Source organism: Anopheles moucheti, chromosome X (assembly GCF_943734755.1).
Source record: "Anopheles moucheti chromosome X, idAnoMoucSN_F20_07, whole genome shotgun sequence".
Lineage (NCBI taxonomy): Eukaryota > Metazoa > Arthropoda > Insecta > Diptera > Culicidae > Anopheles > Anopheles moucheti.
Window position 1 is genome coordinate 17,825,820 of NC_069142.1, and position 26,223 is coordinate 17,852,042.

The 26,223-nt window shown below is 42.0% G+C and overlaps 5 protein-coding genes across 5 annotated transcripts; all 5 read right to left on the reverse strand.

Annotated features, from left to right (window-relative positions):
- Positions 1-338: 338 nt before the first annotated feature.
- LOC128306717 (uncharacterized) lies at positions 339-5,999 on the reverse strand. Its single transcript, XM_053044307.1, has 4 exons — positions 4,820-5,999; positions 3,211-4,744; positions 2,015-2,292; positions 339-373 (listed from the first exon to the last, which is right to left on the reverse strand). The coding sequence occupies exons 1-4, from the start codon at positions 5,997-5,999 to the stop codon at positions 339-341; spliced, it is 3,027 nt and encodes a 1,008-aa protein (XP_052900267.1).
- A 3,594-nt stretch (positions 6,000-9,593) lies between these two features.
- LOC128306719 (uncharacterized) lies at positions 9,594-15,456 on the reverse strand. Its single transcript, XM_053044308.1, has 4 exons — positions 15,433-15,456; positions 14,976-15,240; positions 14,481-14,904; positions 9,594-9,684 (listed from the first exon to the last, which is right to left on the reverse strand). The coding sequence occupies exons 2-4, from the start codon at positions 15,148-15,150 to the stop codon at positions 9,594-9,596; spliced, it is 690 nt and encodes a 229-aa protein (XP_052900268.1). The 5' UTR covers positions 15,151-15,240; positions 15,433-15,456.
- LOC128307274 (uncharacterized) lies at positions 15,352-15,944 on the reverse strand. Its single transcript, XM_053045037.1, has 2 exons — positions 15,806-15,944; positions 15,352-15,734 (listed from the first exon to the last, which is right to left on the reverse strand). The coding sequence occupies exons 1-2, from the start codon at positions 15,942-15,944 to the stop codon at positions 15,352-15,354; spliced, it is 522 nt and encodes a 173-aa protein (XP_052900997.1).
- Positions 15,945-22,003: 6,059 nt separating this feature from the next.
- Positions 22,004-22,996, reverse strand: LOC128307348 (uncharacterized). Its single transcript, XM_053045137.1, has one exon. The coding sequence runs from the start codon at positions 22,994-22,996 to the stop codon at positions 22,004-22,006; it is 993 nt and encodes a 330-aa protein (XP_052901097.1).
- A 309-nt stretch (positions 22,997-23,305) lies between these two features.
- Positions 23,306-25,984, reverse strand: LOC128306723 (uncharacterized). The gene is made up of 4 exons (XM_053044313.1): positions 25,813-25,984; positions 23,739-24,210; positions 23,363-23,670; positions 23,306-23,313 (listed from the first exon to the last, which is right to left on the reverse strand). Exons 1-4 carry the CDS (start codon positions 25,982-25,984, stop codon positions 23,306-23,308), a joined length of 960 nt encoding a protein of 319 aa, XP_052900273.1.
- Between the last annotated feature and the right edge of the window lie 239 nt (positions 25,985-26,223).

Below are 26,223 nucleotides of genomic sequence, written 5' to 3' on the forward strand. Positions count from 1 at the left end.
GAAATTGCAAGGAATCCCATGGTTGAGGAGAAGAAGGACGTAAGCGCCGTGTGAGGAAGAGAGCGGCAAAGCGCGCGCGGCTAATCGTGTGTGGATCGCGCAGAGGAAGCGGCAACGGCTGGCAGAAAGGAGGCGTGGAAGCGGTGACCAGCTGACTGCGACTGCGGTACACTACGAATTAGTGTGAGGCAACGGGTGAGTACGAATAAAGGAAGAGGGTGTGCAATCTAACGTGTGTACGTGTGTGCGGTTTCATTTCGATGCATCCGAAAGGCCTTGTGTATGAAGTATGGGAGAGGGAGGAGAGGATATAAGACGATACAACCCCACGCGACGTGTCACGGCGACATGCTCAATTCTGCTGCTATCGAGACTGTTTTTGAGCATGTTTTTGAGCATGTTGCGTTCATACAAAAATTCGCGTTTTGTCGCAAACTTTGCTGGTTGGGATATGCCTAACATGTTGCGTCCTGTTTACATATATAGCTCCTAGAGTTGTCAAGTGCGAACGGATATAAACAAAACAAAACAATTACTTGACATATTTACAATTTAGTTAAACCCTAGAAATCCAACATTCCGGCCACCAAAAGAGAATTCTTTTAACCTAGTACTAATTATAAATTTCAATTCTTGTAACTATTTAATTCCTGTAGCCGGTTGATTCCTGTAACTAATTTCTATTGTTTACTAGACTGATCGGCAGTGTTAACATTGCATCTGTCAGTCGTGACAATGATCGTACCGCTATTCTAACACGTGGTTTGGTTGTGAGCAGACTGATCCTCTATAGGATTTGGCAATAGCGCAAGTCTGTTCACTGCTCTAACGATTTCCTTTCCTGACCCAGTGCGTAAGGTTACTACTCTGACTACGCCGTCTTTACCTGGGTGCAGTGCTATAATTCGCCCTTTCGGCCACACACTAGGTGGCATGTTATCCTCCTTTACAATCACTAAACGGTTCACTTCTAACTGTACCGGTGACGCGTTAGAGTGTTTGGCTCTAGCCTGGAGTTGCTGTAAGTACTCTGGGTACCATCGTGCCCAAATCGTTTGTACATGTTTCTGCACGAGCTGGTATTTGGTTAATCGGTTGTCTTGACGATTAGTAAAGTCAACCTCTGGTACCGCTTGCATGTTGGACCCTACTAAGAAATGGCCTGGAGTTAAAACTTCTAAATCGGTCGGTTCATTCGACAATGGTACTAACGGACGTGAATTGAGGCATTGTTCCACTTGCGCAAGAAGGGTAAGCATATTTTCTTGCGTAATCCTACTAACTCCTATCGTTTTAGCAATGTGCCTTTTCGCTGATTTTACTGCTGCCTCCCAAAGTCCTCCAAAATGAGGCGCCCGTGGGGGAATGAACTTCCAACGCATTTCATTTTCTGCACACCAATCAAAAATTAATCTCCTATCACTATCATCAGCTTTCAACATTTTATAAATGCGGTTTAATTCGTGAGCTGCTCCCTTAAACGTAGTCGCATTATCCGAGTGTAACTCAGAGACTTTGCCTCTGCGTGCGACAAAACGTCGTAATGCTGCTAGAAATGCTGTCGTGGTGAGATCGCTCACCAACTCGATGTGAACTGCTCGCGTTGAGAAGCACACAAAGATCGCGATGTATGCTTTTGTTGGACTCCGGTTGCGGATCGTTGATTTCAACAGAAATGGTCCGCAATAGTCCACACCGCTAACTGCAAATGGTCTCGTCGGTGTCACTCGTGATTCAGGCAAATCAGCTACCGCCTGCTTCACGAATACCGGCTTGTTCTTAAAACAAGTGTGGCATCGAAGGTAAACGCTCCTTGCAAGATTTCGACCACCAATCAACCAGAAGCGTTGTCGAATCGTTGCCAACATCAACTGCGGACCAGCATGTAGTAACTTCAGATGATATGCTGATACTAACAGTGAAGATAGGTGATGTGAAGCCGCAAGGATGATGGGGTGCTTAACATCCTTGGAAATGTTCGCATTTCCCAGCCGGCCACCGATGCGTAACATACCTTCTTCATCAAGGTACGGTGACAACCACTTCAGCTTCGATCTTTCACCAACACGTTTCCCTCGTTGCAGATCGTCCAGCTCTTCCGCGAATGAATCCCGTTGTGCTAGCTGGCACAACCTCAGTTCCGCAATTTGCAGTTCCGTCGCCGTAAGCGAAGGAACAGCATTTTCCAACTCCTTGATAGACGTCGGTTTGTTGCACTTGCTCGCTGATACCTTGCTTGCTCGGCTGCATTCGATGAATCGCAAGCAGTATCCCATTACTCGTCGCAGTTTACTGTATGACGAGAACCGTTCAAAAAGTTTGTCACGGAATTCACACTTCGCTGTGACAATTAGTGACACCTTTGCTCTTTCTTCGATGTCACCGTCATCCTTCATGGGTAGTGGAACCGGTTGTGGCCATTCATCTTCACCGAGAACCAACCAATGTGGTCCATGCCACCACCGATCACACTTCAGCAAATCGTCTGGTTTTAGTCCCCGCGAAATGTCATCTGCCGGGTTATGACACCCTGGAACATGACGCCAGCATGATATCCTCGTTTCCTCCTGAATTTGGGCCACCCTGTTGGCCACGAATGGGTTCCATCGACGGGGAGGAGACTTCAGCCAGTACATTACTGTCATCGAGTCGGTCCAACAAATGGTCATCTGAGATGGCGTTAGCGCTCGACTCACTTTCTGGAACAATTGCGTCGCTAATCGTGCGGCGCACAGCTCCAACCTGCCAATCGAATGGGTGTTTGCCAGAGACACTACCTTTGATTTGGCAGCTAATAGCCGCACCGTGGTTGACCCCATGGATTCTGCTCTCACATAGCAGCAAGCTCCATATGCAATTTGCGATGCATCGGCAAATACATGCAATTGTAGGCTAACCGTTTCAGACTGGGACACAAACCGAGGCACACGTAATTTGCGTAGCAAATATAGTGTTGAGTGGAAACTTCTCCACTCTTCCTGAAGCTCGCCCGGTAATGCACAATCCCAATCCCAAGCCTTTCCATCATTCCTCAAACTCCATAATCGTTGCAAGAACATCTTAGCCAGGATGATGGTCGGACCCAATAGCCCAAGAGGGTCGAATATACTTGCCGTATACGACAAGACCAGACTTCTCGTTAACACTTCAGCAGGAGGTGGAAGATTTACTTTGAAGCAAAACATATCATTGGCTGGTTCCCAAACCAACCCTAGCGTTGATACTGCTTGGCCGTCCTTCCATTCATGCATCGATTGGATCGCAAGATCCTCTAGTGAGACATCTCGTAGTGCATCAGGGACATTTGACGCCCACTTCTTCAATGCAAAGCCGGCTGAATCCAGCATTTGTGAAATTTGCTTGCGCACTTCGATGGCTTCTGCCAGGTCCGCCGCACCGGTCAATAGATCATCAACATAGAAGTCGTGCAGAACTGGATCAATCGCTTTGGGGTACTGGCCCTTGTGGTCGTGCGCAATCTGTTGCAACGTGCGTGTGGCCAAAAATGGCGCTGAGGCAGTACCGTAGGTAACTGTTTGCAACTCGTACGTTGCTATCGGGTCGGTGAATCTTTCTCGGTACCGAATTCTTAGCAGTTTGTGATCACTTTCACAATGACGAACTTGTCGATACATTTTTTCGACATCTGCTACTAGGGCTATGGCGTGCTTTCTGAACCTCAAGATAATCGTTAACAAATCATCTTGTACTGTTGGGCCTACGAGCAGCGTATCGTTTAACGAGTACCCAGATGTTGTCTTGCAGGATGCATCGAAGACAACACGTACCTTCGTGGTCGTACTCGTTTCCTTCACCACCGCATGGTGAGGGATATAATAATGCGGAGCACTATCATCAACGGGTTCGGTGAGTTTTCTCATATGTCCCAATGTTTCGTATTCGGACATGAACCGTTTATATTCTACCTCCATTTCAGGATTGTTCAACAATCGTCGTTCAACGGCAACGAGCCGGCGATCGGCTATCGCTCTAGATTGTCCCAATACAATCTTGGAATCGGTCTTATGCGGCAAGCTTACTACGTATCGACCTTGACTATCACGCGTTGTAGTGGCCGCATAATGTTTCTCGCATTGGTCCTCTTCTATGGATAACGCGGGACCTTCTAGGATGCTTTCTGTTTCCCAGAAACGTTGCAGCATAGTGTCAAGCGAAGCTTGACTAACGGTGGTGAGGCAGGACCGTTGGCTCGAAGCCGATGTGTGGGAAGTATTCCCAGAGACTGTCCAACCGAAGGGCGTCTCTACCAACCATGGTCTACCTCTACCTAGTGCACGCTTTCTGCCAGTATGCATTTCCCAATATGCGTCACTACCAATGACGATATCTATTCTCCCTGGGATGTGGAATGATGGGTCTGCTAACGAGACAGTCGGAATCTTCCATGATGTTGTGTCGATCGGTGTTATTGGAATCTCAGCAGACGGTGTTTTCAAAATCAGAAATTCCATAGTGGTTGAAAACTGCTCTGACTTCGATTGCACTGCAGCATCGATGGACCCTTTAACGTGTTGTACCGCTTGACCGATACCTATGATCGAAACATTAACCTTCGATCTCGTGGTAAGCAACTTTTGCGCTAAGGATTCCGAGATGAAGTTGCACATCGATCCTGAATCCAAGAGCGCTCGTGCTTCATGCCGAATACCATGGTCATCGATCACCCAAAGCAATGCCGTTTCAAGAAATGACATCTCTTGTTCGGCCTTTGCCGCCATCGACACTTTCGGACGTGTGTTGTCATGTAATAGGCTATGATGTCTGGCGTTGCACGTAATGCAACAATTAAGTGACTTACATGACCTCACTTGGTGGTTTTGGTTCAGGCAGTTGAAGCATAGCCGCTCCTTCGCCACCACTTCTCGCCGATGCTGGACATCTCCTTTCAGAAACTCAGGACAGCTGCGAAGATTGTGCACCTCTTCGCAACCCATCGGGCAAGGTAGCTGCATGCCGTTGGACTGGCCATGCGTCGAGTGCCGTGTTGTCGCTGCATTCACTGCAGTTTTCGGCCTTGCTCCTACTTTATGCTCGCCGCCGGCCACCATTGCCGTATTGGTCTTTATGTCTTCCGTGAATTGCCGAGTTGACCTGAGAATAAGTACACGACTTTGTAAGAACTCGATGAGATCCTTATACTTATCTCGAGGTGCTTGCGACGAATGCTTTTCCCAAGCCAGCATAGTTGAGGGATGCAGCTTGAAGAACATCAAGGTGGTGAGCGGAGCATCCCAACTGTCGACAGGTTCCTTCAGCTTTTCTAAGCCGTTTACATGACGCTTAAACTCGACGACCAGGTGCGCCAATTCATCCGCAGATTCCGATTTTACCGCTGGGAGATGGTGAATTTTTCGCAGATATTGCCGGACCAGCATACGCGGGTTGTCGTAGGTTTTCAACATTGCGGCCCATGTGCCAGCGTAATTGTCTGCTATCAGCGTGGTGTGCTCGAAGAGCAACGCGGCTTCTCCCTTCAGTGAGGACAACAGGTACTGCAGCTTCATGATCGTCGGAATCTCTGCTGACGAATCGATCATCGATACAAATCGATCACGGAAGGAGAGCCACTTCGTTGAATCACCATCGAAGGATGGTAATCCGATTTTCGGGAGCCGTAAACTTGGTCCCGAATGACCTGACGCCCCTACACTCGTGTTCGCAAACAACACTGAAGCATTTAGCGGATTTGCTTCGCATGGTTGCTTCTGAAGCAAGAATCCGTTTATTTTGCGATACACATTATCCATCTCGCACCTTTCTTGCAGGTATGTCTCTAGTGATTCCGTTGACTCATCCAACTCTTCCAGTTTGGAGATTGCATCCATAAAATTGGCATTATGTTGCTCTAACTGTTCCAAACACACGGGAATTTCATTCACATCACTGTCGGTAAAGTTTAATTTGAACTGCTCAATGTTCTTAATCAGCGCTTGAGCTTGGCGCTTTTTTAATTGCGCGGCTTTAATTTTCTTTTCCATCTTAACGCACTTCACTAATACTTAGATACGCGTGTAGGGTCGACGATCGTTACAACTTGCTATCTTGCATGCAAGTTGTTCAAATGATGGCGGGAACGACTGTTCGTTAAGATGGTCACGTTTCGCGATGGCGATGTTAAAGGGACGCTACACTTTTCAGAACGCTAAGCCAATGACGCTTTCTCGTTGATGCGGTGCAACAACTCACAATTTTCACGACACGTGAACTAAACGTGCAAAATTGTGGAACAGAAATAAAGTGTCTCTCGCAAACGCGTACGTGATACACGTTTGAACTAATTTCGTGCCTGTGGTGCTAGGCGACGACCGTTGTGTTTTATCGAACTCACACAACTATAGGAATGCCAAAAATCACTTATCCCTCAATTCACGTAGTGAAGTTGAAAATATCACAATCAGCTGGTTACTTTCACCCAATCCGGTTCGAAGGACCAAAAAATGTATAATTTTGCACTAGCGACGAAAGTGGTTCTAATTTGTGATAATGTGAAAGTGATGTTACTCGTTTGGTTTTCCCTTTGCTACTGTTTATTGAATTGTCCCTTAAGTTCATTTTACAATTCATGCGTTCATGCAACTTAATTCTACCATACCCAACGAGCAAAGTTTGCGACAAAACGCGAAAGTTGCACGATTTTCCCCCGTTTCAAACCTTCCTCCAACCCTGAGGAAGACACTGCCTCCACGAACTCGATTGTCGCGGGCGATGTCTTTGGTTGCAAGCTATCGACATCGCATTCTGGCATATGTCTGCTTTTCTTCGGTCTCGCTCACCTCGGACTTCGTCACTTTTGAACGTGCGACGGTGTGCAAACCCTCGACCGATCACACCACACATTCACACACCTCCGGCCTACCCCACACCTGAACGCTCCCATGAAAAAAATTGTTGCTCCAGAAATTGAATTCAGCCGCGGAGAGTTGCACTATGGGTGGAAGCTTCTTCATAATTTGCTGTGATAATGCTAGTCAATCGTGGACAATTTCTCTAATTTAGTACTTAAATTTTATTTCATAAATTAGTTTTTTTGATAAAAAAGATTTGTTTAGCTATATTAATCATCTTGATCATTAATATCCTGCAGTTATTTTTTTCCCGCACATATTATCGGAGGGTGTCGAAATTAATGACACCTTTCTTCGAAGTACCCCATAGTGCCACTCTCTTCACATTCGTGTATGCTACCGGTTTCATCCATTTCGTTCTTCGCAAAATAGTGAAAAGTAAACAAGCAGAAAGGTAAGATGTAATAATCGTTATAGAGAATTGGTTTGTTGATTTATTTTGATTTGTTTTAGCTAAACATGGATTCCTCATTGCAAACATCAAAGGATGCGGTCAATATTACCGGCGAATTCAGAAACGCACTCTGAATGAAGCGGTGGAAGAGGAAGGAGAAAGCAGCCGGATGCCGATGGATATAGGTAAGTTAACACTTATTACATTTAATATTCGTCTCCAAACTGTGTTATGTTATCAGTGGACTAGTGGATGTGTGAAGTAAAAGCATTCTTTTCTTTTTTCTTCCTCTCTATAGACAACGCACACCGCCAACACCGACGCCGAAATTGCAAGGAATCCCATGGTTAGGGATAAGAAGGACGTAAGCGCCGCGTGAGGAAGAGAGCGGCAAAGCGCGCGCGGCTAATCGTGTGTGGATCGCGCAGAGGAAGCGGCAACGGCTGGTAGAAAGGAGGCGTGGAAGCGGGGACCAGCTGACTGCGGCAGCAGGATACCACGAATTAGTGTGAGGCAACGGGTGAGTACGAATAAAGGAAGAGGGTGTGCAATCTAACGTGTGTACGTGTGTGCGGTTTCATTTCGATGCATCCGAAAGGCCTTGGGTATGAAGTATGGGAGAGGGAGGAGAGGATATAAGACGATACAACCCCACGCGACGTGTCACGGCGACATGCTCAATTCTGCTGCTATCGAGACTGTTTTTGAGCATGGTTTTGAGCATGTTGCGTTCATACAAAACTTCGCGTTTTGTCGCAAACTTTGCTGGTTGGGTAGTTCATCCCAACCAGCAAAGTTTGCGACAAAACGCGAATTTTTGTATGAACGCAACATGCTCAAAACCATGCTCAAAAACAGTCTCGATAGCAGCAGAATTGAGCATGTCGCCGTGACACGTCGCGTGGGGTTGTATCGTCTTATATCCTCTCTGTTCTCCTCCCTCTCCCATACTTCATACCCAAGGCCTTTCGGATGCATCGAAATGAAACCGCACACACGTACACACGTTAGATTGCACACTCTCTTCCTTTATTCGTACTCACCCGTTGCCTCACACTAATTCGTAGTGTACCGCAGTCGCAGTCAGCTGGTCACCGCTTCCACGCCTCCTTTCTGCCAGCCGTTGCCGCTTCCTCTGCGCGATCCACACACGATTAGCCGCGCGCGCTTTGCCGCTCTCTTTCTCACGCGGCGCTTACGTCCTTCTTCTCTCCTACCATGGGATTCCTTGCAATTTCGGCGTCGGTGTTGGCGGTGTGCGTTGTCTATAGAGAGGAAGAAAACGAAAAGAATGCTTTTACTTCACACATCCACTAGTCCACTGATAACATAACACAGTTTGGAGACGAATGTTAAATGTAATAAGTGTTAACTTACCTATATCCATCGGCATCCGGCTGCTTTCTCCTTCCTCTTCCACCGCTTTATTCAGAGTGCGTTTCTGAATTCGCCGGTAATATTGACCGGATCTCTTGGATGATTGGAGTGAGGAATCCATGGTTATGTTGTTTAGCTAAAACAAATCAAAATAAATCAACAAACCAATTCTCTATTACGATTATTACATCTTACCTTTCTGCTTGTTCACTTTTCACTATTTTGCGAAGAACTAAATTGAGGAAACCGATAGCATACACGAATGTGAAGAGAGTGGCACTATGGGGTACTTCGAAGAAAGGTGTCATTAATTTCGACACCCTCCGATAATATGTGCGGGAAAAAATAACTGCAGGATATTAATGATCAAGATGATTAATATAGCTAAACAAATCTTTTTTATCAAAAAAACTAATTTATGAAATAAAATTTAAGTACTCAATTAGAGACATTGTCCACGATTGACTAGCATTATCACAGCAAATTATGAAGAAGCTTCCACCCATAGTGCAACTCTCCGCGGCTGAATTCAATTTCTGGAGCAACAATTTTTTTCATGGGAGCGTTCAGGTATGGGGTAGGCAGGAGGTGTGTGAATGTGTAGTGTGATCAGTCGAGGGTTTGCACACCGTCGCACGTTCAAAAGTGACGAAGTCCGAGGTGAGCGAGACCGAAGAAAAGCCGGCATATGCCAGAATGCGATGTCGATAGCTTGCAACCAAAGACATCGCCCGCGACAACCGAGTTCGTGGAGGCAGTGTCCTCCTCAGGGTTGGAAGAAGGCTTGAAACGGGGGAAAATCGTGCAACTTTCGCGTTTTGTCGCAAACTTTGCTCGTTGGGATATGCCTAACATGTTGCGTCCTGTTTACATATATAGCTCCTAGAGTTGTCAAGTGCGAACGGATATAAACAAAACAAAACAATTACTTGACATATTTACAATTTAGTTAAACCCTAGAAATCCAACAATTCCTTTAGCCACTTTTTCCACAGGATATTGGAGTATACTTGAGACGTTGCCCATGTGTTGCGTAACGTTGCCGATCTGTCGTCAAAGGGGAGCAGGGGTTTTACACCGGAGGATGACCCTAAAAGAAAATGGTTTGGGGTTAGCGGTGCGTCTTCATCTCCGTCAACAGGGACATGCGTCAGAGGGCGCATGTTAACAATGCTTTCGACTTCGATGAGCATGGAGTTCAGCACCGCGTCAGTCGGTAGTCGTTGAAACGGCATTCTTTCGAGGGTACTTTTAACTGTTTGTATCATCCTCTCCCATGCACCACCGAAATGCGGTGCGGATGGCGGATTAAAGATCCACTTCGTGTTTGGGATGTTGATTTCTTCCATCAGTCTTCGTGTGTCGATCCTTTTGGCGGCTTCTAGCAGTTCTCTGTTGGCTCCAACAAAGTTTGTGCCGTTATCGCTAATAATCTCGTTCGGTGTGCCCCTTCATGCCATGAAGTTTCTTAACGCCAGAATGCACGCGTCTGTTGAGAGGGCATGGGCTACTTCTATGTGTACTGCTCAGATTGTCATGCAAGTAAACAGTACACCCCATCTCTTTTATGTCCTTCCGCGACCCTGTCGTGACGAACAGTGGACCGAAATAGTCGATCCCGGTGAATGAAAACGGTCTCATATGCACGGCTAATCGAGCTGGTGGAAGTTGACTCATCATGGGAGAATAGGATTTAGACTCCCTGATCCGACAAAAAAAAAACAATTATTTTTCACGCGACGGCAGGCTCTGCGTAGGGCGGGTATGTCGAACTTGGCTCTTACTTCGTTTAAAACCGGTTCATGATTTCCGTGCCGGAGTTTTCGATGGTAATCGTCGATAATTAGATCTACTACTATAGCGGATTTAGGGAGTATTATTGGCCTTTTAAAGTCCGAACTAATGAAAGGGCACGCGTCTATTCTCCCTTTAACCCGTAATAGTCCTTCTTCGTCGAGATACGGGCTTCGCTTGTACAGAGGACTGCTTCGTTTGATGCGTACTGATGTCTTCGTCGCTTCATTCAGCTGTTTGCATTCTTCGGGGTAGTCTCGTTCTTGTACAGCTTTCAGGATGGTTCGCTCGGACAGTTGCAGTTCGAGAGATGTGAGTGCTCCTTCGTGTCGCGTGGTAGGGTTCCTTGCGTTGTGTATAAAACGCCATGCGTAGCCCACTGCTTGGAGGAGTCTTCTCCAGCTTGAAAAACGTTCACAAGCGATGAACGGCTCGCTGACTTGGTGTAGTGCTACACACTTTCGTGCTTCTTCATCCGTTTCAAAGCTATTGGTTTCTGCATTTGGCCATTCCTGCTGCGGTCTTTTAAGGAAATCTGGACCGGAAAACCACTGACTTGAGCTTAGATGTTGGCGAAAATTTGTCCACTTTGTGCATTCGTCTGCAACGTTGAGTTTCGTCGGAATCCATCGCCATTCTTTGACGTCAGTGTTGTCCAGGATTTCTCCTACTCGGTGGCCTACGAAGATGCTATACTTTCTGTGATCGGAATTTATCCAACACATAACATCTCTGGAATCTGTCCATAGAAATCGTTGTGTTATAGGTTGGTCGTGTGCTTGTTGTATAGTCGTAACTAGTCGGGATCTTACAACTGCCGCTTGGAGCTCCATTCGTGGGATAGACATGTATTTTATAGGAGCTACCTTTGCTTTGCCACCTACAAGCGATACCTCAGCGTCCTCGCCTTGCTGAAAACGAAGATAAGCTACAGCCGCATACCCATCTTGCACAGCGTCCACAAATACATGTAGCTGTATTTCAGTATTTTCGAGTTGCATGTTTTGACGATAACAACGAGGAATAGCGATTTGTTGCACAAGGGATAGACCTGTAAGCCACAGTTTCCATTTTTTGTATGCATCATACTGGATTGCTTCGTCCCATCCGGTACCAGTTCCCCCGCGACACGAAGTTGCGTCGCTCGTTTGCTTAACTTTTGCTTAACGAAGGCTTAAAGGAAGATAGCCGTTAAGCATTAGTGCAACACATTTCTGAGTGACCGTGAGTGACTTTGAGTGCCGTGAGTGATTATTTCTCGTTATTTGCACTCTTCATTCTCTCTTCTTCTTTTCGCCCTTTTTCATACCAATCCTTCAATTGATCTACCATGTCTTCACGATGTAAATACAACTTAGTTTTATTAATCATACATAGTTTGTTTTTCACAAATTTGTAATATTGCGGTATGTGAATGTGCGGAAGGTTGCAAAGGCGTTCTAAATTGTAGATCACAAACGAAAACAATGATACGCTTGGATCCCTACGCATTCGTAGCACAGGTTGAATCAACTAAAGTTATAGTTTAGCTCCTTTTCGCTGCAACCGTTGGTGATTGGTCGAATCTGGAAAGAATGTTAAAATTAATTTATAAAGTAACAAACAACCGCATAAACAAATGGCATCTTACCTGACTGCGGTACTGCTGCTAGATGCTATACCATTTCGGGGGCCGGTTATTAGTCCTTTCCAAATGGAATCATCGTCAAATGCGGCACACCTATTAAAAAACATTGAAACGACGAAACATTGGCAAAATAAACTTACCTAACTATGTTTAACACTTCTTTTTTCACGCAAATTTGTTTGCACTGCTATTGCCGATCACACAAACAAGAACTGTCAAATGAATAACATTGCATAATTTCGGGTCGGTCAGTTGTATTGACAACCGCCATTATGTTCTAGGCCTTTGAATGTCATATGGCATTAAAAATTTGGTCAAATATACAAATAAATTGTTTAAAAATTCTTATTTGGGCATATCTATCAACACAGTAAATTACATATACCAAAAAGGCATTGAGTGCAGCATGTTATTGAATAAAATAGAAAAACAATCAGAATAAAATCAACATTTTTTTGTAAGTGACAGTACGGTTCTTGTTTTTCTGGCGTTCTTGCGGACAAAATCGTACTGCTTTCTCGTTCTGCCTAATTAACAACCAAACTTGCCAAAGCAGGAGAGCATGATGCTTTTGTCCGCTGTGGTGGCTTTCTTGGCTCTGTCAGTCCATTTAAATTTGGAGTATTTCCTGCGTTGAGTTTTTCTTCATAGTTGTTACGAATTAAATTTTGTAGTGAAAAAGTAATTTCATGAGTACAAGTATGTAATAAACATGAAGTCGATGTTTATTCATTAACGTTATTGGTTTTTTTCATGCCAGGCCATGGATAATAATGTAAACACATCTGGAACCGCTGCTATTATAGAGCAGTTGCGGCTGATAAAAACGGCAACACAAGCTAATCTTGTACAAACTGCACGGATTTCCACAGTTGTAGCTGGAGTTGCCGTAACAGTAAACGATGTGGCAGAAGTGGTTAGTAACCAAATGACCTCCACTAATGAACAAAACCGGCAAGAAACAGAATGGTATACAGAACGGCCTACGTTCCATCCCGCGAGCGTTACCAGCAAGGAAGAGCTGGACAATTTAGAGTTCAGCCTTTCCTTGACGAACAATGCTGAACTATTAGCAAAATGGTTGATGACACAAGTTCACTCTACGGAAAAATCACAAAAATTGCATGAGGCATTTTATCTACTATTCTCTCGTAATTTTGTTGTGCAATGCAGCTGGACAGGAAGATCACGGGATGGTACACAAAAAATAGCGTTGGTGGCATACAGGAATGTTTTAAATTTGTTGAAACGAATAGGAGGTGTCTTTATTGCTGAAGTTGAGGAGTTCATGAAAAAAAAAATTAAAAATGCGAAAAGCGCGTCTCTGACACGAGGCATTAATAAAAGTGTGCTACACAAGCCACACAAACGGAAGAATGGAAGGTTAGAAAATTAAAACTTTAGTTTAATGAAACGGAACCTAAAATCAAAATATACGCAATTGAAGAAATCAGATTTTTTTATATGAATTGGTCATCCTATATGAAGATTAGCATCACAATATTGTCGAAAATAAACAATTTAATCAGTACCAAACCATAATTACGATACAATAAAGTTTATTTCACATTTGTACAGAGGCAAATCTTACAAAAAAGTGTGCAACAATGGAAATAATGCTATTGAATCTGGCTGGGGAGGTACTCTGATAGGAAGCTGTATTAAGGACCGGGATGGTATGAAAATAGGAACAAGCTTGCATTTTGTACTAGTACACGGTACTTCCACCTCGAATAAACGAACATTAAGTTTAACTTTAAATATACAAAGCTCAACCGACGAAAGTTGTATGTCTGCTAAAACATTATCCTCGTCAGATACTACATTAAATAGTTCCTCACAAGATTCTACCATGTTACCACAAATTATAAAAGAGTTTTCGATTTTTTTCACATTTGTAAACTGGATAATGTTGTTTTCTTTTGTTAGAAACCAACGATTTTGAAACTGCTTCTGAAGCGAAAATTCCTCATTTATGAAAAAACGACCATTTGCTTTGAGTTGCGGATAATAAGGAACGGTCAGCGTTTTAGCCTTTATGACATGACTACGTTCGATCAATCTTCCAGCAGCCTGTTCTACTATCTTAGTTCCAGATCTAACGCACTGCTTGACGAATCGCAAGTTATTTTCAAATTCGTAGGCAGAATAAGAATCCAACGGCCCATATTTCATAACTTCTTTACCCACGTGCTGCAGGTTGTGGATATTGCTAATTAAATTTGACCGCCCGAAATATTTTCCGAAATGTCTTACGAATTCATCCAACATTTTACAAGCAAGAGGCCAATATTGTTGGTGTGCCTTGGTAGAAAAAATTGTAATTCCGCAAAAATAAAACAAGAAATGGTTGAACATTGCTTCTTGCTTGAAAATATCTTTCAATATTACTACACTCAAGTAGTGTAGGAATGTCCGATACTCTGTAGCTTTCCACAAAGGAACTTCGTTCAGATGGCGGATTCTACGAGGTATTTCAGAAGGTAATCGTATTTTCATTATAAATGCTGATATGGCATCCTTCTGTCGAGGAAACAAGTGTTCCACATTTTCGAAATTATCATCAAGAATACCAGCTAAAATTTTTTGAGTACCTCCTTCATCCACTAAATGCAGTCTATCAGAAACAGGAATACCTTCAACCATATCAAAACCATCGATGTCCTCTAGAGGAGTACGCCATGGTTTATGGTGCAATTCGTCCAGTCTTTGCCTAAATCCTTCATCGGTACGTGGATCAGCGTTTACCGAATCAAAAATTATTTTATTAGAGTCGCTATTTGCAATTGTCGTTCCAACACAAGTGCATTTTAGGCATCCATGTTTCCCATTGTAATTCATGGTGGCTGCAATGAAACAAATTATACGCTTATTTTTCTGTCTTAAAATTAATATCCTCTTGCTACTTTACACATACCTTTTAAAGTGGCCCGCATTGGTGAGTCGGCGATAATTGCACGAAGAGAAAATGGTAATAACTTATCTCCGAATTGCAAACCTCTTTTTTGTAGTTCATTAATTTCTTCAACCAATGGTCTTAAAAACTCTTCTACACTAGGTTTAACAGATCCTCCGAAAGTTCCAACAATCATTGCCGGATGTTTGGCCAATTCTGCCACTCTAATCTGTATTGGCCAAAGCTGCTTACGGGAACTTCTAAAAAGAGGTAGCCCATCGATTGACAAATCGATCGTAATTTTTTCTACTTCTGGTACAATATTCCTGAAATGAATAAAAAAATGTAATACATTAAGTATAACTTTTGCGTACTTATCTGTTACATTTAATAATACTTACTCAAAATATTTCGAAAGGACTTTCTCAATACCATGATACCATAAATGGCCGCCTTGTATTGATTTAATTTCAGACCCAATTTGGGTGGGTGTTTTTAAGAGGGTTCGTTTAGTTTTCGGTACTTTTGCTTTGAAATATTTTCTCAAAATTGCTAGAAACCCTTCGGTTAAAAAACGAGATGCGCGGCCCAAAGTGATAAGATGTACGAGTGCATCTTTTAAATTTAAATTCTCCATGAAATTATACGGATTATCTGCGTTTGGAAAATCGTCGACATCCTCGATTTGTATCGTATTGTCGTCATCAATACTTCTAATACTATCGACAGCTGCAGAACTGCTTGTTGCAAACAAAGATTCAAGATCTTGTTGCGTTATTTCTGAAAAGCCAGATATCAGGGATAATATAGAAAAATATATAAAAGTGATAATAAAATAATGTTAAACTTACCCACTCCTAGATCTGGCCATACAGTGGTTGAAGCCGTTTCCAGCGTGATGTTTAACTCATCGACGCTTCTAGCAACATCGTTTAACAACCGAGCTCGTTTTTTATAAAAATTGCCAGTCTGCTTAGAACGTTTCGACATACTGTGTTCGTTTTCTGATGAAATTATTAAGACGGTATTTATCAAGCACAAGTCTTACTCGATACAGTTTTCACCAGCGACTATGTTTGTTATTTGTTGTTTGTTTGATGTATGTTTTCCTCTAAAATACTTTCTGTCATTTCAAAATCTACATTTGACAGTCGATTTCAGTTGTTTTCGAGTCGAGTGCACTTTGATGGTGGGATTAAAGTCAAAATGCCTCAAAATCAAAGCCAAAATGATTAAAGTCGATTGTGCGATATAATTGAGATTAAAAATAAATCGTATTCACAAAATATCAAAGGTCACCAAACATACTAGGAGAGTTAAGTTATAATTTTATTTGAAAACCACTCAGCGATGCTTACATAAAAAATTTAAAATTAAACGAAATAATCAAATATATTCAAAATATTCAATTTAGTTTGAAAAAAATCCGCATTAAGCGGAGCATTTCGTAAGAAAGCAGTTCGAATGCGCGAAGTACAGAAACATGGAAAAAAAGGTAAAAAGAAAGAAGCTGTCGTGCGACAGAACAGCATGATGGTCAGCGAGGTATAACATATCAAAAAAAAAGGAGAAACGCTGCAACACTGAGTGCCGTGAGTGGGGTTCTCATATTTTGTACGGCCGGGTCGCCATACTTCTTGCAGAATAGCCTTCAAATATAAGAGAAATCCAGCGATTAGTCCCAGGGGATCGTATATACTCATGAGTGCGCGAAGAATTTGTCGCTTCGTCGGCACGCTTTCTCCATTCAGGACGTCTTCGTCTCGTTTGGGTAGTAGCTTGAAGCTGAAAGTATCTGTCTGCTGATTCCACCACATTCCGAGCACCTTCTGCACGTGAGACAAGGGGTCGCGCTGTTGTAACTCAATTCCCGAGAATTTTGCTGCAACCTTGCTTGAATTAGAAAGCCAGTTGTGAAGCTGGAAACCGCCCTGCGCATGGATGTAGCGCACCTCCGTTGCTAATTTTATGGCCTCATCATCGCGTTCAATACTAATCAGCAAATCGTCAACATAGTGCTGTTGCTTTATACATCTTTGGGGGTTAGCACTAGTTATAGTCGTTCGGCGTTTCGAATGGTCGTGAGAATCAACTTACTCGTTCGGCGTTCTGATGGTAAGAGAGCTTTTTTAATCCTTGTTGCTTCTTGGCGCGTGAGGACATTTCCCTTACGCGCTAGGTTTACACCCATACGTCGGGTGATTGCATGCTGCATCGAGCAGTTACCTAGTTTCTGCTTTCGAGCAGTTCCCTACAAGGCTAACGAAGGAACGACCAAACACCCTGATGGAAAACCTGCCGACCCAATCGATCCTCGAAGACCTGTCCAGCAGACGCGATATGGCAGAAAAATTTATCTTCCTGATAAATTTTAAATAAAGGGGGAAGTGATGTGGCGTGACACTCAGGATCTCACGCGAGCTACCTGCGAGTAGCAAACCAGATAGCGTAAACTACCCATCTGGCAGAGGGAACTCACGACGCTCAAAAAATCATTTGACTAGAGCATCGACGTTCGTGAGACTAGTCGAAGTTAGTCGCATGATTTTTCCGAAAAAAACCGAAGCAACCCGAACGTTTGACCTCGCGCGATCCGATGGTCGATCCGATCGCGATCCGAATATTGCTCGAATGATTTAGATCCCGAACCATTGGGATCCGAAAATTGCTCGCATGATTGAGATCCCGATCGTTCGACGCTCGCCACTGCTGCATACTATTGTACTCGCACGTTTGACCGCACCAATACATGTATGTGAATATGAACCGCTACTATTTCGGTTTCGCTTTTACCGTTTCTTTCGCAGCGTATAGGTAAAGGGGGGAAAGGTACATCATTTCTAGGAAAATGATATTTTCTTATTAGATTACCTAGATGTATTTGATAGATAATTGGATTGACAAGCTTAGTTTAACGCTGTGATCAACATGGAAGGTACGAATTCTCCGCCGTTGTTCGAGGACACGCAACAATCCGTTCAAATGGAAAGTTTTAGTTTTCATGTGCAGCATTTACCACCGCTGCACATCAACGCCACTGCTGAGCACAGTGGTACAACGGTAAGTGCATCTGAAGATACGTTGACGGCTCTTTCGCCCATTTCTATGCCGCCACTTGCGTACTTCAGTGACCGTGTAAGTGCGCCACAGCCGAGAGTGAGTGTACCACAGGCGCCTATTCCGGTGCCGCCACTTATATATTTTAGTGGTCGGATTGGTGCGCCACAGCAGCCTGCAAATGGGCCAACTCCTCCGCAGGCTGCCTTCCACGATCCGCGTGGCCACGATTTTTCGCTGCAACAGCCAGCACCAAATACGCCATCGCCTTCACTTGCCAGCCAGAGTGGGCATGCTCGTTCGTTGCATCAGCCAGCAGTGGATGATATGGCCAACGTAATGTCTGCGGTGGCTGAAATGAGGGAAGACATCAAAAGAATGTCAGATGGTTTGGCACATATGAATGCTCATATGTACAAATTGACGCGAACAATTGTACAACAGCGTGTTCAAGGAACAGGGATACGCGCAATCTCCGCCGGCGAAACTATGCCTGAAAGAATTTCTCCTGTGAAATCCAAGGAGGAGTTGGATAAACTGGAGGAATTTTTAAGCCACGATCATAATATGCAAAGTATGGTTGCGCAATTAGATTGTTTGGTGCTTCGTCGTGACGCACCAAACCGTTTGAGTGATGCGCTTCATATTATTATCAGTGCAGACTTGTTGGTGCAGTGTAGCTGGCTAGGGGGCGGTAAAACTGGATCCAAAATTTCCTTTAAACCATATGTGGCTGTTCAAACTTTACTGCTACGAGTTTCTGGTTTTTCAAGGCAGGAAATGAAAGAGTTTGAAAGAATGTTGAAGCTCAAAATTTTCCATGCAGCTGATAGGCTGCGTTTAAAAAACATGCGGAGAAGTGCATGTCGGAAACGGACATCGGTAGAGCGGACGGGCCAGTAACACAGCAATGAACATCAAAGGTATTATTACCTTTTTAAAAAGTCCTTTTCAGGACTACCAAAAAAGTTAATTAAAAGAATATTTGACTTGCATTTCTAAACTCAATTGTTGATGACACTTAAAAAAAACAAAAAAACAGCAAAAACCGTGCGGAGTTGTGAATATCGCAAAAGGACATCGGTAGAGCGGACGGGCCAGTAACGGACAACAATATCCATCAAAGGTATTATTACCTTTCCAAAAGGTCCTTTTCAGGACTACCAAAAAAGTTAATTAAAAGAATATTCGACTTGCATTCTTGTTTCTAACATTAATCATTGGTGGTGTTGGATAAATATTTATATCTTGTGCAGAGAGCGTGAACGTTTCAGGCTCAGTAATAGAATCCGCAACTGTGTGTAGGATGCTTTTACGTGCTCCCTATGCGCGCAAAAGACAAGAATCTTACGCATGTACGCATTACTGATTTTCATATTTGTTAATCCGTACCTGAATAGTCAGTGGTGCGTGTCGTGTTTGCGGTCAGTCAAAAGTTTTGTCGTTTAAAGGCCATCGTGTCGTGCAAAATACCGGAAATGTTGTGTGCAGAAATTCCTATTCATGTGAACTGCAATCAGCACCACTACTAAAATGAGATTAAAAAATCATAAAAAATAAATACAATTCAGCCGTAAAATATATATTATTAATATTCTAAATACATACCACAACGGATATCTGCTTGCTATAAAAATATATATAGTAGGAAAAGTTGTAGTTAATAAACATCAAAATATATTATGAAATAACCGTAACCAGAGCAATTGAATTAGTGGGAAAAGAATATTAAACATTCAATTTGTTAATATATATACTGTTAGGACAAGTTAAAATCCTTTGCATAACATACAATTTTTCTTTTTTTGTAGCTAGTAAGCAAAAGATTCACACAGCAGAAAACCAAAGTTCCCCTCTCATTTTAGCCATGCAAAAAATTACATGTTGCCATTCGGTACGTCGTGGACGTAATGAGTAGGAGTTAGGGAGGAGAGCCTTTGTTAGCCTTTAGGGGGATTTTCAAATGTAACATTTAAATCTGTTACTTTTATATGCTGTATGAGCTGCCCCCTTGTGGCGTCGGATCCGCCCTCTTACCGAACATGTTAGTATTGTTAGTAATGTTAGTATTGTTAATACGCATTACATTTCTGCGATGCAAACACACCACATCCAGTTACCAAACCAAACCAAAGTCATCAACCAAGAGGACAAATGCGCACGTCTAGGAGAAGGCTTGGACAGATCACGATGTCCCACAAGCTTAAAGATAAAATCCTCGATGATCCAACCTTTCGTTACAAACCCCAAAAAAGTTTCTGCCTGCCTAGCTACCTACCTTTATTTTATCAGCTATCTCTTCGTTCGATCGATCGATTGAACTTCTCTAACTATCTATCGACCTATCTATCTACATATCGACCTATCTATCTACATATCTACCTATCTATCTATCTACCTATCTATCTATCTGTCTATTTATCTATCTATCTATCTATCTATCTATCTATTTATTTATCTATCTATCTATCTATCTATCTACCTATCCATCTACCTATCTATCTATTTATTTATCTATCTATCTATCTATCTATCTATCTACCTATCCATCTATCTACCTATCTATCTATCTATTTATTTATCTATCTATCTATCAATATATCTATCTTTCTATCTACCTACCTATCTATCTACCTATCTATCTATCTATCTATCTATCTATCTATCTACCTATCTATCTATCTACCTATCTATCTATCTATCTATCAATATATCTATCTATCTATCAATATATCTATCTTTCTATCTACCTACCTATCTATCTACCTATCTATCTATCTATCTATCTATCTATCTATCTACCTATCTATCTATCTACCTATCTATCTATCTATCTATCAATATATCTATCTATCTATCTATTTATTTATCTATCTATCTATCTATCTATCTACCTATCCATCTACCTACCTATCTATCTATTTATTTACCTAGCTATCTATCTATCTATCAATATATCTATCTTTCTATCTACCTACCTATCTATCTACCTATCTATCTATCTATCTATCTATCTATCTACCTATCTATCTATCTACCTATCTATCTATCTATCTATCAATATATCTATCTATCTATCTACCTATCTATCTATCTATTTATCTATCTATCTATCTATCTATCTACCTATCTATCTATCTATTTATCTATCTATCTATCTATCTATCAATATATCTATCTATCTATCTATTTATTTATCTATCTATCTATCTATCAATATATCTATCTATCTATTTATCTATCTATCTATCTATCTATCTATCTATCTATCAATATATCTATCTATCTATTTATTTATCTATCTATCTATCTATCAATATATCTATCTATCAATATATCTATCTATCTATCTACCTATCTATCTATCTATTTATCTATCTATCTATCTATCTATCTACCTATCTATCTATCTATTTATCTATCTATCTATCTATCTATCTACCTATCTATCTATCTGTCTATCTATCAATCTATCTATCTATCTACCTATCTATCTATCTGTCTATCTATCAATCTATCTAGCTATTCATTTATGTAACTAACTTCATAACAACCTGTAAAACCTAATTAACGTAAATAGTGATTAGATAGGTTAATTCAAAAGGAAATTTAGTCCCATGTTTAATGGGGTTGGATCATCGAGGTGCCATCCATGCGGTTAAAAGGGTCGGCTACGAACTGGGCACCGATGTACCGGAATCGCGATGAAAGTGTCTGTAAATAAAACCATAACATTGAATTAGAATCTTTTAACCATTCCATGGAAGTATCAAAACTTACCACTTGTTACCTCCCGTATTAAATAAGGCTGTTCACGCGGCCACAGAAAGTTCCTACAACATAAACTATGAGCAAATTTAAAATTTAGCGTGAACAACCAATTGGAAATATTGTTATTTGTTTTTTAGTGTTTTAGTTGAAGTAGTAGGGATAAATTAGTAGGTAGTGATGGAGGAATTAATTAAAAAGTTAGTTTGTTAAAAGTTGAGTGATTATTCAAGAATGAAAGTATGAAGAAGAGGAAAGAAGACAATAGTATTGGGAGCAGGACGTGGAAGTGGTTGTGTGGAATTAGGATTAAGGCAGTGGGTAGGTAACCGGACTGCAACCAGCTTGCACCTGATTTCAGTCCATGGCACTTCCACCATTCGCGACGGAGCATTCTCTTGCACCTCATATATGTGCAGAGCAGCGGACGACAATGGAGGAAAAGCATTGTCGTCCGCTGATACGTTAAAATGCTCCGCCACTGACAAAAACCGGACTCCAACTACGGAGATGGGAAGCGCAGAAGATTTCTTTGCTTCTAAAAATTTAACAATGCCGTTGTCTTTGGTTAAAAACCATTGATCCTTAAAAGTTGGCATTAAGGCAAAATCGGCGGTCACGTGTACACCATCACCATTTACCTTTAATCTAGGATATTGTGGAGCAATTACGTTAACAGCCCGATAGACGCGTGCAAGTTCGTCTGATCGGGCTGCCACTTGCTGCGCACATTTGGTGCCCGAACGGACCCAGCGTTTAATCAATTGCAAATGATTTTCGAAGGGATACGCTGAGAACCCATCGAGCGGTCCATACAACGCAACCTCTCCATACACGTGTTGGAGATTGTGGATATTGCTCGTCAAGTAGGCACGACCATATATCGAGCCAAACTCCTTCACGAATAAGCGAAGGAATTTGTCTGCTAGAGGCCAAAGGCGCTGGTGTGCCAATGAAGAAAATATTGTCACACCGCAGAAGTAGAGTAGGAAGTGACGATATGTGCGATAATTCATAAAGTCCTTCATGACCACAATACTAACATAATGTAGGAAGGACCGCAATTCCGTTCCCTTCCAAAAGGCGACGTGTTTTAGGTGCCGCATACGCCGATGCACCTCCGAAGGAAGCTGTATGCTTAACAAAAAACGCGATGCAACTTCCTTCGTTCGAGTGGACCACTTTTCACAAACCCCTGGATAGTCTCCATCCAACATACCCCGCAAAATTTTCCGGGTTCCACCCAATTCAATTAGGTGTAGACGATCGCCGGAGACAACACCTTTGATCATATCAAAATTGTCTAAATTTTCCAATGGTGATCGCCAAGACTTATGATGGTCCTTACACACTCGACTACGAAACCCTGCGTCCGTTCGCAGGGGAGCATCGACGGTATCAAAAATCATTTTTTTACGATCGCTTAAGTATTCGCCAACAGCAGAACACTTCATACAACCGTGATATCCGTTGTAGCTCGTTGTTGCTGTAAGTAAAAACGAAAAATTTATTAATAGTCTATCTTATTATTGCTCTATTATAAATAGTAAATTAAAATAGTAAAACATTTTCAAAAATCTTACCCTTTAAAAGTGCTCGAGCAGGCGAATCAGCGATAAAAGCGCGAACTCCAAATTGCACCGTTTTATCGCCGATTACCAAGCCTTCCCGCTGAATCAGATTCAGCTCATCTATAAACGGCCGAAGAAACGGGATGATGCTTTCCGGCTTTGATGGACCACTAAATGTAGCAACCACCATCACCGGTAGCTTTGGCAACTCTACCACTCGCACGAGTATTGGCCAAAGCTGGGTTGGCCCACTATGGTGAAGTGGTAGCCCGTCGATTGACACGTCCAAGGAAAAAGGTGTCACTTCGGGATTGACGTTCCTGTAATCAAATCATATACGAAAATGAGTCTTCTATGTTGTGTACAAATTGGATCATTAAATACTTACTGCAAATGCTGGGTCAGGACCGGCTTAAGACCTCCATACCAAAAATCACCACCAGGAATGGGAGTTATAATTTTCCCAACCCCAGTGGGTGTCTTTACAAGCGTCCGCGCATCTTTGGGAAGATTTAAATTCAGCTTCTTCCGTAGGATCGCCAGCATCATGTTGACCGTCGAACGGGGGAGCTGATGCGATACAGCAAGGTATCTCAGGCAGTCAATTAAAGACATGTCATCGAATATGTCGAACGCATCGTCCCAACCGACCGCATCTTCTTCAAAATCGGCACAGTCGTCCCCGTCCGAATACATGTCCTCCTGGTCGGTATCTATATTAATGTTAGTAATATTATTATACCCTCCACCATTATTAAAATTAAAATCCATGCAATTTTGTCCTCCGTGTTTGCTGGTTCCTGGTCGTGGTCCTTCAATTGCTGCGCTGGTGTCAGGTATGGGTGATGCTGCGATTAAATCTAAAAGAAGAACATGAAATATTCAATCTCGTTACAATAGTATCTTATATATATTACAAAATAACATGACCATGCGTACGAGCTTTTCATTCTTTTAACGCTTGCACTCGCGATTATACTATCCGGGCGTGTAAGAAACGATTATGTTAGTTTCTTTTTACGGCTACGTGATCGTTACGCAGAAGCACTATAAATGTTTTTGCGCTTTAATTAATTATAACGTAGATTAAATCGTTTTTCTATTACGATCTCAAAGCGTTTTGTTGCCGTTAGCTTCATGCTTATAATTCGTCCATGGTCTCTTACTGATAAAATTCTTTCATTAAGAGACAGAGCGTGAGTTTTTGTTTAAGTTCTGTTTGAACTATTCACTACATTACAGTCATGTTAGTTTGTTTTTAGCATTTTAGTTCGGTTTTTGCATTAGCAGATTAAATTATCGAACAACTATTTATTATTCATCAGTTAAATACTTAGTTAATAACTCACAATTTCATTAATTTTATTCCACAAAAAATTAATTAACACACTTTCTGATGGGTAACACTATATTGTAGAGATAACATCATCGTTGTTTTGTTCAGGATTTCACCCTTGCGTGCACTCCGTCTTTTTTAAACTGGGATTTGGAACCGGACCTGCAATGTAGCAAAGCCGCAACCGCTGCACCACCTGCGTAGCATTATATTATCACATAGTTGTGTTTTTTTTTAATTTAGTAAATGTCCTGGCATGTCATTTCTGACTTGTCAGAATCAAAGGTAGTACGACAGGCACAGCCCAGCGTACGAGATTACAGCACGGATGGAAATTGGTTTTGCTATCGTTTGAAGACGAGCGGCACTATTATCTACATCAGTGATCTCCAACCTATAGTCCGCGGACCACTGGGGTTCCGTGGCACAAGTAAAAGTGGTCCGGGAAAAAAAATCTTTGGTCCTTGAACCGATCGCTATCACTTTAAACTCTATGCCAAACAAATTTCTTTGGTGGATATAATGTGCATAGACACATATATTTATTCTACTGAGCAGTTAATCGTATGCTAATTACACACTTTAATTAATCTTTTGCCATTATTATTGGCAACCCCAGCCTCACAGCCTGCGCGTGTGGGCCGCAATTGCAATTTATTAATATATGTAGGTTAAACCAAAGTGGTCCGCGGCACTAATAAATTTGGAGAGCTCCGATCCACACCACCGGGGCCACCTCCCGATGGTCTTGCATTTAAAATTTTGAATAATTTGTTATCTTAATTTGAAGATAATATTTGTTTGTATTTCTGATCATTTGGTCAGGCACAACTTAAGTCGGTCAAGGCTTGCCATGCACAGTGAAAAACTATCTGTTTTAAAAATGTCCTACAGTCGCCTATAGGACACACGGACCAGCCAAGAATTTAGCCACAACTGGACCGTGCTATACACTTAACAAAAACACAAACGCACTTTTTACACAATATTATTTCGCGCACTTGACGTACTTTGACACACTTTAAATTACGATTACGATCTTTTTAATTATTATTTCGCGCACTTGACATACTTTGACACACTTTACATTTCGTATATAAATAGAACTACACTATTTAATACTTACCAATGTCCGGAAGAGGAACGAAATTGAACATTCCACTATTTCCTATACGGCGCTGCCGCTCCTTTGCCTCATCGAAATCCCGGTCCAGCTCTTCCATTGCTTGGCGATATTTCGTATAGAAATAGCCATTCATTTTTGGCATTTTCGGCAATTTCGGCATTTTCGGATCCATTTTGATCACTAATCACTAAAATAACACAACATCTGTATCAAATTAAAACCACGAACATGTACATATTTCACTTTTTAAACCTATATTTCACAAAACTTTTGACAAAACACTTGAACGTACCGGCATGCGTTGAATCGTGTTGAAAGTGATTTTTCTGTGGCTACTACACAATCAAACAATTGTTCTATTCTGCATCTATCGCGTTAAAATCGTTCCCGCACTTATACCACAAAACCAAT

Coding starts and splice junctions, on each gene's coding strand:
- LOC128306717 (XM_053044307.1), bottom strand. CDS start 5,999: ATGGAAAAGAAAATTAAAGCCGCGCAATTAAAAAAGCGCCAAGCTCAA. Junction 2,293..3,210: donor CAAGCAGTATCAACGCTAGG/GTTGGTTTGGGA, acceptor CTCGTCATACAG/TAAACTGCGACGAGTAATGG. Junction 374..2,014: donor ACCGTACCTTGATGAAGAAG/GTATGTTACGCA, acceptor GCTCAAAAACAG/TCTCGATAGCAGCAGAATTG.
- LOC128307348 (XM_053045137.1), bottom strand. CDS start 22,996: ATGTTGGATGGAGACTATCCAGGGGTTTGTGAAAAGTGGTCCACTCGA.
- LOC128306719 (XM_053044308.1), bottom strand. CDS start 15,150: ATGATTGTTGGAACTTTCGGAGGATCTGTTAAACCTAGTGTAGAAGAG. Junction 14,905..14,975: donor AATGCGGGCCACTTTAAAAG/GTATGTGTAAAG, acceptor GTTTCATTGCAG/CCACCATGAATTACAATGGG. Junction 9,685..14,480: donor CCTTTGTGGAAAGCTACAGA/GTATCGGACATT, acceptor CTTTGACGACAG/ATCGGCAACGTTACGCAACA.
- LOC128306723 (XM_053044313.1), bottom strand. CDS start 25,984: ATGGATCCGAAAATGCCGAAATTGCCGAAAATGCCAAAAATGAATGGC. Junction 24,211..25,812: donor CGTTCCTCTTCCGGACATTG/GTAAGTATTAAA, acceptor TTCTTCTTTTAG/ATTTAATCGCAGCATCACCC. Junction 23,671..23,738: donor GTCCTGACCCAGCATTTGCA/GTAAGTATTTAA, acceptor ATTTGATTACAG/GAACGTCAATCCCGAAGTGA.
- LOC128307274 (XM_053045037.1), bottom strand. CDS start 15,944: ATGTCGAAACGTTCTAAGCAGACTGGCAATTTTTATAAAAAACGAGCT. Junction 15,735..15,805: donor ATGGCCAGATCTAGGAGTGG/GTAAGTTTAACA, acceptor CTGGCTTTTCAG/AAATAACGCAACAAGATCTT.